The sequence below is a fragment of the Pomacea canaliculata genome, linkage group LG9, assembly GCF_003073045.1.
Source record: "Pomacea canaliculata isolate SZHN2017 linkage group LG9, ASM307304v1, whole genome shotgun sequence".
In the NCBI taxonomy this organism is placed as follows: Eukaryota; Metazoa; Mollusca; class Gastropoda; order Architaenioglossa; family Ampullariidae; genus Pomacea; species Pomacea canaliculata.
In genome coordinates, this window is record NC_037598.1 from 10,179,241 (window position 1) to 10,191,712 (window position 12,472).

A 12,472-nucleotide genomic window follows, 5' to 3' on the forward strand; every position below is an offset into this window, starting at 1 on the left:
GCGGAGGTAATCCGCTTACCTCCCACAGGCAGACATAACGGGCCTGCAGTTGAAATAACCCCCGTAGCTTTGATGTGCTCGTGAATCGCATGTTTCCCTCAAAGAGAAAAAAACCTTTGTCTTCTCTCCCGCTTTTTCCCTCCAAGATCTTGTAAAGGCGTGTAGGGGGGAGTGAGGGGGAGAGAGGATGGTGGCTGAATGATTCCCACAAATGATCTCAAGATTATTTGAGGCTTTCTTTCCTATCCTCACAAACATGCATTAGCTGGTACTAAACCCCGGCTTTGCGTTTTATGACCTGATATTTTAGAATGGCAAGGTTTTAAATTTTATTTTACCTAATTCAGTAATCGGTTTTAAAATTATTCAATAAATAATAAAAATTCTAAAGGTAAATTTAGCTTTTAATGGTGGTTGAGGAGTAAGGAACTCGAGACCAAATTTATGTCAGGATCAGCTATTTTTGACAGAGCGATGTCCTTCACCCTTCTTTCTCTTCCTCAGTGCATTTCCCTCCTCACCCATTTTTTTCCGTGGTCAGCTACTCACTGAGCTAAAAAGTCCAGTAGGGGAAAGTATGCTGCTCCTCGTGGAAAGCGAACCATGAGGCGTGCAAGCTTCTTACATTGAAAGCCTTGCTCTAACTCGTTAGATAAGTTCGGCTTTTTCTGCATCAGCCCATAAAGCTAGGGCTTGGCATGAATAAAACACGAGTTTTTCTTTTTGCAAGGCGGCAGATATTTGCTTAACAAGGAGGCTAGCCAATGTCTTCGGGGAAAAAACGTGGACACGTGACACGGCAATTTGAAACAAGGAAATAATTCAAGATATTTAAGAACAAAAAGTCTGTCTACTGGGAATTGATTAATATGGCAACTCGACGAATGCTGTTACAAAAAAGTTTTAAAAAGTAAAACATTTAGTTTGAAGCAATACATCAAGTATATTCTATTCATCTAGTGAGAGATATGATGATGGCTCTAACATCATGCATGTACCATCACGAAGCCGCGAGGTTGATGATGATGATGATTGATGATGAGGAGGAGGAGGAGGACGACGACGACGATGATGATGATGAATGCACCCAAAGGGTAATGAATATCTTAGCGACAACGGCGAGTGAGAACGAGGAACGTAGATGTCTATTTTTAGACGATGGCTGTCACGGAGGTTGCAGCACCACAATGACAGAGAAGAAAATGAATGAAGCAGGGGACAGGATTGTAGACAAGAGGTCATAGGGCAGTATACACTTGCCGACTCACGTAGATGTAGCCAGAAAATTAGTCTGCACGGCAAAAAGTGTAAACAGCTGCCGGGGAGTGGAGTAAATTATTCCAGTAAACGAAAAAGTCGGAGAGAAGATGGCACAGGTATGGTTTCTGGAGACTGGAGACTGACGGAGGGGCAAGGATACAGACGGGTGTAGTGTGGAGCTGTGGCAGACGGCACGAAAAGAATTACGGATGAAGAAGCACCGTCATAATGAAGAAGAAAAACCAGGAAACCCGGCATATTCCAGCCGTGAGGGCAACATTACTTTCTTCTCCATATTTTTGTCATCTCAAAGACTTTTTCGTTCATTTTATGAAACTCACGGTTAAGGTGCCGTCCAAAAACATTTAAACATCAGAAGTTATAATATAGTCTAGATATTCTAACACGTTTAAAGAGTATTCTGTCCAGGTAGAGCAGCGCACTGTCCCGTGTAGAGATGAGATGTATTTAAGGACTTAAAACAAAAACCATATATTTATTTATAGCTGTTTGTGTTGATATACTCTTCCAATTGAAAAAGTAGTACCGTTTCTTTGTACTTCATCTTACTCTTTTTCTTTCTTTGTCAGTTTTAGCTTGTAGGACTGGAAGACTACTGTTTAGAAAAAAAAGAGGTTATTAACCCCTTTTACTGAATGAGATGGTTAATCACTCATTTTGTGTACAAAGGTATTTGCGGAGACAGATATGGAGTAAGTAGTTGAGACTTTTATCTGACACCATTATGAGTGCAATCTTATATATCTATATATATCTTATAGGGATTGAAAGAAAAGACAGAAAAATACGAAAGGAGGGTAAAGAAAAGGGAATGAAAAAAAAAAAAAAAAACCAGCGTAAAAAGCGCGTGAGGTCACGAGACTAATTGTCCGCCCGAGGCTTGTCTGCCATGTAAGCGAGGACAATACAAAGAGACGGGATGAGAGCAGCAGCTGCTCCACTTCACGATGCTAGATAAGCATTAGCGATCAATAAGATGTGTCTCGTCTGATCGACTGTCAATTACGGAGATTTAACTTACAATGGGTGTAGGGCGAGAGAGAGAGAGACGGAGAGATAGAGTGGGGTGTGGAGAGGTTTGTCTTCCTCCGCGGTAACAACTATAACGACGACCACAACGCTGTTGTTGTTGATGATTTAGATAACGATTTTTTTTAAATTCTGTGGCACATATTAATAATTTAAATCCATCCGGGAGCTTATATTGTTCGGTAGTCTTACGGTCCTTGATCATTTTTATATGGCTAAAATTTTGTTTCACTACTTAAATTTATAAATTAAACTCTCGGACCCAGACATCAGGTGTATAAGTGCAGCAAGATAGTTTGAAAAAAAAAAGATAAGGTTTTGGAGCAGAATCTGTTTTGTTTGACACTGCGAGATTGAAGTCATCTGGTGTTTGCTGCACATCCGGGTTTCTCTCTATCATACGCACTCCTCCTCATCCTCACCTCTCTCCTCCCCTTGCCAGATCCACCACACCGAAATTCCTTTCGCCTTATGTTTTACTTTTCTTTTTCCTGAGAGATTAAGTTCACTTTTAAAAATTCTTTACGCTGTAAAGGTTCATAGAAACTGGAAAGAGATGTTTCTCGTTGAGTAAAAAGCAAGCCCTCGGGAAGGAGGGCAGCGCGAAGTACGAAAGATTTAGGTGTCTTGAGGTCAAGAAACATGAAGTAGTGGTCGCGGATTCTACTCTTCACTTTCTTAACTACGAAAACAAGACACTTTTCCTTTTCACGATTCTCGCCTGGAGAAACAATTTACTCTAGCTTCACTCCCAGGCGGCTGAGTACAATAGTCGTTAAAGACTGTTAACGGAAAAAAAGGAAACACCTTTTTCTCCGTTTTGGTGAAAAATAATATTTTAGGAACTAATACTCTCTCAGATGTCTGAAATCCTATTGACGATGAACTTTTCTTTTGTTTTCAGTTTACAGAACACACTGTCATCGCCTGAGAACCGTGTGGTGGTTGTAAATACACCAGAGTTTATCATGAGTCCCAGCGAGTGTAAGTGCACTGGAGCAAGGTTTGCTTTTTGAGGCATATCATTATTATTGATAGTACATTGCAATTGATCCTGAATGCTTGTTAATGGATGCATGGATTCATATATGTATTTCATTTCCTGTATTCTCATTTTTGTAGTATTTGCGTGTATTCACTACTTGTGGACAGAACTTTGTCAAATGTTACCTCTGCTTGGTCCTATGACCGTGCTTTGTTGTGATGACCTTCCATGCCATCAACCTCACAGAGTTCAAATTTCATTTCCCTTGTGCCACATTCTCTCTTACACACGCGAGATTTGCTGCAAACAGAAAATCTGTGGTATTGGTGCTGGTACTATAGTAGCCGAACTGTCTTCAACCCGAAAGTGTCTGGTGGCCAGGTGTAGTCAGTCCACCTGTGTCCACCTGTGTCCACCTGGCTGTTCGGGACTCACGCTGGCCATGGCTCATCAAAGAAGAAGACGCCTCTCGCTTCGAGATGGCAACAAAATATCTTACAATCATCAACAAAGAGAGATGCTGGTTATTATTTCTCCTGCAATCCACGTGTGCCTCTCTCAAGCGAATGTCCAGGTATATCACGGACACAGTTGCCACAGCGATTTTATCTGTGAGGATGCTCTTCCCTGGACTGTTGAGGTGCATACTGCCCTCATCCCACCGGCGCGGTTTGAACAAGGGGAATCTGATCTTGATTAACTCTTTTCCAGTATCGACGGACACTCCTGGGCAATTAAAGATCATCTACTTCAATGCTTAAACCTGTCGGACTTTATACACGAGTCTAACGCCGATCTCGTGACTGAAGCCTGTTGGCGATGAGACTGACGTGTTCGAATAGAATGTATCCTGTAGTCCTATCCTAGGCTATCACACGCTGGGGGAAATGGCTGTCCTGCATAGACTCTCTGAAGAAGTGTCTCATCATCTCAAAAACTCACTTTAATTCTGAGCCACCGTCATTAGCGTGCGACCTTGCTCTGCCTCTATCCTCCACCTCCCAGTAAAAAAACAAAACAAAACTCATAGACGAGTTTACAAAACTCCTTGATCAGTATGCACCCTCTCGTCCCACTTGGCGACTTCAACTCACACTTTGACTCATTATCCAATGATTATCAACTCATTATCCAATGATTATCAGCGGGTAGTGATCGATGTAAGGATCCAGCTCGCAAGAAGCAGACTGCTGGCCAGATCGTTAGCATCAGACATCATGGGAATCAGAGCATGACTAGAGAAACAAGCCATTCACGTCAGCAAATTCCTTACAACCAAGGAAGAAAAAAAAATAAAGACAGTTCACAATTTCTGCTAGTTATTTTTTCAGAAGAAGGTATAAAATCAGAAGACGACTCCAGAATACGCAGATAACATTTCTCTTTTCTTCAAAATCAGTTTTGCACTTTTTTTGTCATCTTCCTCCTGCTGAAAGCCCCGGGACTTGAATTTTGACTTGCAAAAGAGATTTAACGCCGTTAACGCCTTTGGGTTACAAATAGTTTTATCTTACAAAGAACGTCTGATAACATCAAGAAAAAAAGCTAAACTAAATTTACAGAGGGAGGCTCATCCTGAGCTCAACAGGGCATGCGCAGAACAAGCTGCAGTAACGCAAGGTCGTAGAGGTTATTGACAAAAATAGTCGAAACATCCCAGAGTGAACTAGGCCGACCTCAGCATTTATCATGATCAAGAGAGAATGTGGTATTGACATTGCCAGGATGCCCCTATAGACAATCATTTTGAAAAGACCAAAGAAGATGATGCTTCTGACGTGCTAAGATATACTAATATTTTAGGAACCATTAAAATCCCTCAAGAAAAGAGAGAAATGTTAAACAAAATAAAATGTAGCAATAAAATAAAAAGTTGCAAAAATACCTTAAGCAAAAAAAATGTCTTTTTTATTTTTGCAGCGCCCCAGAAGATCGAGGAGGCAATCATGGAGGCCAACGCGAAGACAGAAATAATCAAAAACAAGTTTGTCCAGAGGATGAGCGAATATGGGGTAAATCTGTTTTTAAGCACTTCAATGTCTCTTTATATCACCCGAAGCATCAGTTAAACTTTACTGTGCCCACTCAGCGCTATGTCAAGAGCATGAAAAGAAGTAGTGATTTTTAATGCCTTGTGGCCTCTTGAAGCCGTGCTGCATGGTATTGTCTTTCTTTGGAAAATTCATGCCGAATAGATCAAGCAATGGTTACTTAATAATCTTCTTCAACTGCTACGTTCTGCTCACTTTGGTAAGCACAGAGGGTCAATGAAGTTTGTCTTATTTAATTGCTTTTTATATCAAAGTGTGGAGTTGAAATAAAAATATGAGAAGAAAGAACGAGAAAAGATTGATATGCTTACAAGCTATGATATGTTTTTCTTTCGGATTTATTCCGTGTGAAGTAAAGTCTTGTTTTGTGCTTAGATGACTGGTGAGTTCGTGGCGCTGGACGACAAGGACCCGGGTCACGGTGTGGTGCGTTATGCAGGGGCTGTGGGGGCCTCCTACGTCGTCACCGGGTCCCGAGGCCTGGGGACCTTCCGGAGGACCTTCCTGGGTTCTATCTCCGACTACATTCTGCACCATTCCCCTGTACCCGTTCTGGTGTGCCGCAACAAACCTGAACACAAAGAGAAAGAAGAGTCAAAGGGAAACAAGTACTCTCTGTTTGGATAAGGCCTCGCGATTGTCGGCCTTGCCTTATAGGCTACATCTGACGCACTCAGACTCATTTTAATAAAGGTTATTTAATGATTGACTGTCCTAAGTGAGAAATGGAAATCAAGGACGGCTCGTGCAAGTGAAAATATTATGGTCATATCAGGATGCCAGCAAGAAATAATCTGAGAGTGTCTGTCCGCTGCCTTGTAGTTATAAGTACAGAGCTACACTTTATTTGATTTAGTACATAATGTTGTTTTGAATGCCTTTCTCGAAAACGGGTGGAAATGAGGCCTTTACACCCAGATACACTGTGTATCAATCTAAAAAAATTAATTTTGCAGAAAGGAGAGATGTCAAGATCCTGAACTTAAACTCTTTTTATTGAAAATCTATTTAATTCCATAGCAAAAAAATTTGAAAAAGTATTTATTTTATTTTTATCTTCTAACACATCCATTACTCCAAAGCACATGCTTTAAGCTTATTTCTATTTAAAATTTTTGTTGTTGATAAATCAGGTTTTTTTTTATTATTTTAAAAGAAAATTCGCTAAAGGCCTACAATTCTCATTGTATAAATATACACAGCTCTACTATGATGTGAATTTTACATTGTTCTGACATTAAATCAATTTGATTTCTCGATACGTCTTAGCATTCTTGTCTCTTATTTACTTTTTTGCATTATGCATTTGATTAGTTGAAAGAATGAGTGAAATAAAATATCAAGATCTGTTAGCGAGTCGCTTCTGTGAATGCCGCTGCGATAATGATGATCAAACTATAAAAAAAAAAACTATTAAAATCATAATATGTATTAAGTCTTGTAATCTACACAAGCAGGTACAAAGCTATCGTTGAAGGTGTAGAGGCCCTCTGTATGTGCGTCTCAAGTCAGCGTATAAAGAATAAAGGGACATAACCAGTACGTCCTTCCTAACGTGCATTACGAAGTTACAGACCCTGACTCACTGTACCAATTACTTTAGGAAAAAATTTTTCCACGTAAATTTCTGTAAACCAAAAATAAATAAAGACTAAATAAAACCTAGGTTAATATTAACCTAAAATAAAAATATACAGTTAGGAAAGTTATTTATAAACACGAATTATTCGAACTCTGGTTCTCGATCTTGTAATCTTCATACACTTTTCTCTAGGTTTCTTCTTAACATTGTATCTGGTTGGTTGATTCGATTATTAGCAAAGAGTTTCCTTTTAGATGTGATTAAACATTAAGGAGAAAGGTACAGTCCCCATACGGACCGTGGATAGGTGTCACAGGCATATACCCATAATTTAATCAGGGATGCTAGAATATTTATAAATGAATACAATCAGGTACAAAGCGCACTCAATATGTCAGTTAAGGAAAGATACGTCACAGTAAAGTACAACAGTCTATACGTATAGAGCTTTTCAAGTCAATACTCTTTTCAATACTGTCGTGCAGTAGTATCTTCGTAATTATAGACAACTAAATAGACAAGAAAGAACAATAGCATCAGAAAGGTACTGTAGACCACAGAGAACTCTAATGAGGCTTTATGTACTTTGTCGCTTCGACATTTTCCTCCAATTTATCTGCATTTTTCCCCTTTAAAATCATTTTTAACAGTAAGGCTAGGGCGTGCAAACACTACCTCGTTAACAGAGCTTAATTAGACATCCTCGTTCAATGGTTGACACAAATCACGACAGGAGTGGTTCATGACATCAAATCTTTAATCCTCCAGTTAGTCTTCTGTAAATTACGGAATAAATAATTGACTTATTTTGTACAGCATGCAAATACAGGATACATCTATCTAGCTGGTATTTCACACACCTTGGGGAGGATGGCATCAGCAATTTCTTATTTCCTAGTGGGTGATAACAAGAAATCAAACTAACTTCTAAGTCGCAATCAAGGAGAATTTATACCTAATTAGCGAAAAAAACATGGATCAGAATCATTTTTCAGATTTTTTTACAGAACTGCGGACTAAAAGCCTAAGAATAAGCATGGATATATGGAAAAAAGACTCGCATGTTGGTAATGAGTTCCTGCCTCCGGTGGAGTCTCTGCTGATTTCAGCTGCATTTTGATTGGCTGGATCGTCGGTAAACGAAGATGAGGTAGCTGTGCTCATTAACTACATTCTCCAGATGGGTACCCACCCCACGGCAGTTTTCTGGATTTTGCTGGGGAAGCTAATTTGCTGTGTATGTAGTACCAAGAAGATCCATGTTGTCACAAAATCGTAAAATAAACCCAAGAAACTGCAGAATCAAAGGTTAATGACGGCAAGAGGGTGAAACGACGACTAGCCCTGTATTAAGAGACTAATATTGACAGACTCTGAAAAAAAGAACATGTTATAATAACTGGCAAAGAAATTCTGTTTGGTCCTAATACTTCGACCCTTGTTGCGACATTCGTGGAGAGATCTCATTAGGAACAGAAGCAGAATGAAGTGCGTTTATGACACGAAGAGTCGATTTAGCTGTGTTTCTGGGAATTAAGCAAAGATCTACTACTGAGCTGATATGTATTTTTAATAACCTGCAAGTAGACTGAAAGATCCATTTGACAAAATGTCACGAGCCCACCCTAAGATGATGGCGCACAATAAAACTATGTGTTTACATGTCTAGGACTGCTTTTTCATAAGTGTAAAGATTCCTGCTTTCAGAAACCAACATAGTCTGTTAAAGATATTTATATTAACTTTTTTTCATTTCTTGTATTTGAATTTTTTGCCTTTATGTATGTTATTTTATTTAAATTTTGCTTTTAATTTTTCTTTCTTTTCTTGACTTTGATTAGGAAAGAAATTACAGCAAACATTTTCACGGGTTGTCAAATTGTTTGGTTTAAGGACATGATAGCAAAGAACAGAAATTACAAAGATTTCTTCCTGAAATTATGTGAAAAGATTACTTTAAAAAATTGTTTGTTTCTTATTATTAGATTTTAAATCAGTTATAAATATATTAAAATAAATTAATATAAATAAAGCAATGACTTTGGCGTTGCATAGAAACTTTCCCTCCCAGTAAGAATCATTCAGTTTTCTGCTGTTTTGGTAAAGTCTATCGCTAATTGTGCTGTCAGGTAAAAAATTGTCATTAAGAATAAACGTTGTTAAACGCAACATTTCCGAAATGCTCTTTGTAGACTTAATAAGAAGAGAGGGTAACAGAATTTAAAAATACAAAACTTTAAGGTCATTTTGAGCTCTTAATTTTAGCAGAGTAAAAAATGTTTGATACAAGAAAAAAATATCGGTAGATGTGTGTGGACCTATGTGCTTTTTTGCTACAAGCGCTGACGAGAAATAGAGGAAGGTGGGGAAGGAGTAGGGGTGTGTGGGTGTGTGTGTGGGTAAGTTTCTGTGGCAAAGTTCTCAATTCCCCGCCTTGACTTCCTAACAATTGTTGCATTTACTTAGAGTTTACAATGCGTGGCATAGCATCATGTTTATTGTAATAAAAACGTGCCCAGACATTCACCAATCGTGCGCAAATGATAGACCCTCGTACCCACACAGATATCAACAGAAAGAGTTGTACACCTCCACAATCATATTAAAACTATTACGCACGAGAGTGGTTTCTATGTTATAATTTATTTAAAATCAAAGATGAAGCACAAGAAACGACATTCCCCCCCACACCTATAGACTGGTAAAAAGAGATGAAAAAAAAAAGAAAAACTGAAAAAGACCTCTACGTCACCTCCTATAATGAAAATACTAATTCTCAATGCCCTTTTTTCGGCATATTTGAAAAAAAAGTTTAACAGTTTGCACTGAAAGGTCTATTACGAGTAGACATAAAACATTTAAACTGCTTTGATCGCAAAGACAAAAAAATAATCTGCTATCATATGCATCTCAACCTTATTTGCGCAAAAGGTTTCAACTTTCAATCAGTTATACAAACTAGTGTCACTACGATCCCTAAACAAGTATGGACAGTGCAGGACCTTACAATTAAGTATTTACTTTCACTTAATCTTGGATTTTCTTGCCCTCTGTCTTAGTTAATATTTACACAGAAACTTATTTCTAGGGGAATTTTTCAAATACTTTTATAAAATATTTGCACCAGGCAATCATGATCTCTAAGTAGCGAAGATAAACGTCAAGGATTCTAGTTTTCTTTAAAATCACTGACTTGTGTTCTAGAATGCCTTGCCTATTAAACAGTTTTTAGAAGATAGTTTTTCAGCCAAGTAAACATACAATTTCATTAGCAGACAGGACTAGAAGCTAGGTCTTGGTGTCTCCTCCTACTGCCTGTCTGGGCGGAACATTCCAGTCTTGTTCCCAGCAACAGTATGGACGGACAGAGAGACGATCGTAAAAAAGTGGAAAACAATTTTCTCGATCAGGATCCACGAGCTTCAGGTTCCGGTAATGAAGAGATGGCGTCTGGAAGTCTGTCACATAGTCTCTAGGTCTCCAAACTTTGGATTTCGATTTTCAAACTATTTAAATGATGAAGGACATTGGATCTTTCTCTCTCTGTTTCTGTAACTACACATATATCGTGGGCATGTGCGTGAGTTACAGTATCGTTGTAGGTTAAAAATTCGTGTTCAGTATTTATAGTTATTATTTATTTATTATTTATAGTCTTCATCGTAGAACCTCCAGACAAGAGACAACAAGAATAAACCACTTGTTTACAGCGCAGTCTGATTATGCCATGATGTAGTCATGTATGCTAACTTCACTCCCCACTCCACACATATACATATAAAATATAAAGATGCGCTCTCCGTTATATACAAAAAAGTAGTTGTTATCTCTACCCCAACCAGTTATAACCCCTACCCCTCCATTCTCTCTCTTCATATTTCTCTTTCGGACAAACACACTTACACTTTATCTCTTTTTTTTTTAGTAGACTAACGCATATGCTAATAAATAAATCTCGTTTATCCTTTCTTCAATTAAATGTGCTTTTCAAAATACGGGAATGACCCAGCCACCCATAACTCCCTCACAAAAATCCCCGCTGCTGTACATTGCCTTAGTTAAACAAAGTTTTGGAGGGAATTTAATCGTCTTTACAGAGAATCTTTACTCCATCCAACCTTCGAAAAACAAGCAAATCTCCGTGAGTTTTAGAAGAAATGAACGATAAATGATGAAATTGTTTCATGCTGAGAGCAATTGGGATGACACACCAAGCTCGACTTGTTCTCCGATAATGATTAGCCTCAATATCAAGCAAAAGATGACATCAGTAAAACTGCAGAAGCTCTGTCAAATGTGGCATTATCCTCAGAAAGCAATGATGATTAGGAAAGAGAGAAACTTTGGAAAAAGAAAGTTTTGGTGAGGGAATCATCGACTTGTGCAGAAACATGGCTAGATATTTTTTTTTACAAGGAAGGATGGTCAAATTTTGTAGACATTTCAACACTTCACATCAGCAAAATTGAGGTGCTTCCAGAACACAGAATCATATGTCAGATTTTTTTCAAGAAAACTCTCTAAACACGACTTTAAGCCATGATTAATAAAACAGAAGCACGCTAAACCCTGAGATCATAGAACATTAAAAATTAAAAAAAAAGGAATAACATTCGTCGCATTTTTCTTCTGGAGGGATTTGAAGGCAATGTTAACGGGCAACGTGTAGACATTCGAATCATCACGTGGCTCTGAGATCACGAGACTCCAATAAAATGTTTACAACCTCAATTTTCGCTGTGAGCGAAAAAATCCTTTGAGGGACAGTGGCTAGAGTTCATTGGCAAGTTTTAAGCAAATTCAAAGAAAACCAACGTGTCTAAAAGTTGATTCCTGCGCTTGAACACGCGCTGTGCACTGTCGCCCTCTAGCGGCCACAAAGTCTGGCGAATGCCTTGCGAAACTCAGGGCTGCTGGAATGATACAAGAAAGGATTGGCGGCCGAGTTTATGTATGCCAGCCAGTAGGTCACCGCGTAGAAGCTGCTGGGAACCAGGTCGGGGTCAACCGCAATGATGTCGAAGGACACGTGGAAGGGCATCCAGCAGATGAGGAAGGCCACGATGATGTAGGTCAGGGTCAGGAAAAGCTTCCTCTCACGCGCCAAAGACTGGCTGCTGGTCGTCGTTGGTTTGACCTGCATGCTGCTGCTGCCAGCGACAACGGTCAGTCTCGACTGAGAGGGCGGTCCACTTTCGTCACCCTCCTCCATCGTGCTGTAGTCGTTGTTGGAGATTTGCACCATCCCCTGACGATCTCTTCGCGTGTTTTGTACGCCGGTACTGTTGTTCTGGTGCAGAGAGTGGTCAACACTAAGGTTGAGGTCAACCCCATCTGCACTGCCTGTCATTGAAACGGACCTCTTGCCTTCTACACCGCCGTCATCAGGTTTTAGAAGAGCAGATTTATGAACTTTGACCTCCGAGACGTTGCCCATGCTTTGCACGTTCTGCAAGTCGATTCGTTCGGTGGCATTTCCGAGGAAAGCCCTGGTATCGAGACTTTTAGGATCTGTTCGGCATTTGTGCTTTCTTTGGTGGCCAT

The 12,472-nt window shown here is 39.3% G+C and overlaps 2 protein-coding genes across 3 annotated transcripts in view; one reads left to right on the forward strand and one right to left on the reverse strand.

Moving 5' to 3' along the window:
* LOC112572410 (universal stress protein A-like protein) overlaps positions 1–6,607 on the forward strand; it is a 29,348-nt gene extending 22,741 nt beyond the window's left edge. For both annotated transcript variants that reach the window (XM_025252080.1, XM_025252081.1), the window contains exons 3-5: positions 3,215–3,294; positions 5,216–5,307; positions 5,722–6,607. In XM_025252080.1, coding sequence (XP_025107865.1) covers positions 3,279–3,294; positions 5,216–5,307; positions 5,722–5,973 — 360 coding nt within the window. In that variant the 5' untranslated portion in view covers positions 3,215–3,278 and the 3' untranslated portion in view covers positions 5,974–6,607. The remainder of the gene's footprint in view (positions 1–3,214; positions 3,295–5,215; positions 5,308–5,721) is intronic.
* Positions 6,608–10,879: 4,272 nt separating this feature from the next.
* On the reverse strand, positions 10,880–12,404 carry LOC112572359 (5-hydroxytryptamine receptor-like). Its single transcript, XM_025251995.1, has one exon. The coding sequence runs from the start codon at positions 12,363–12,365 to the stop codon at positions 11,796–11,798; it is 570 nt and encodes a 189-aa protein (XP_025107780.1). The 5' UTR covers positions 12,366–12,404; the 3' UTR covers positions 10,880–11,795.
* Between the last annotated feature and the right edge of the window lie 68 nt (positions 12,405–12,472).

Coding starts and splice junctions, on each gene's coding strand:
- LOC112572359 (XM_025251995.1), bottom strand. CDS start 12,365: ATGGGCAACGTCTCGGAGGTCAAAGTTCATAAATCTGCTCTTCTAAAA.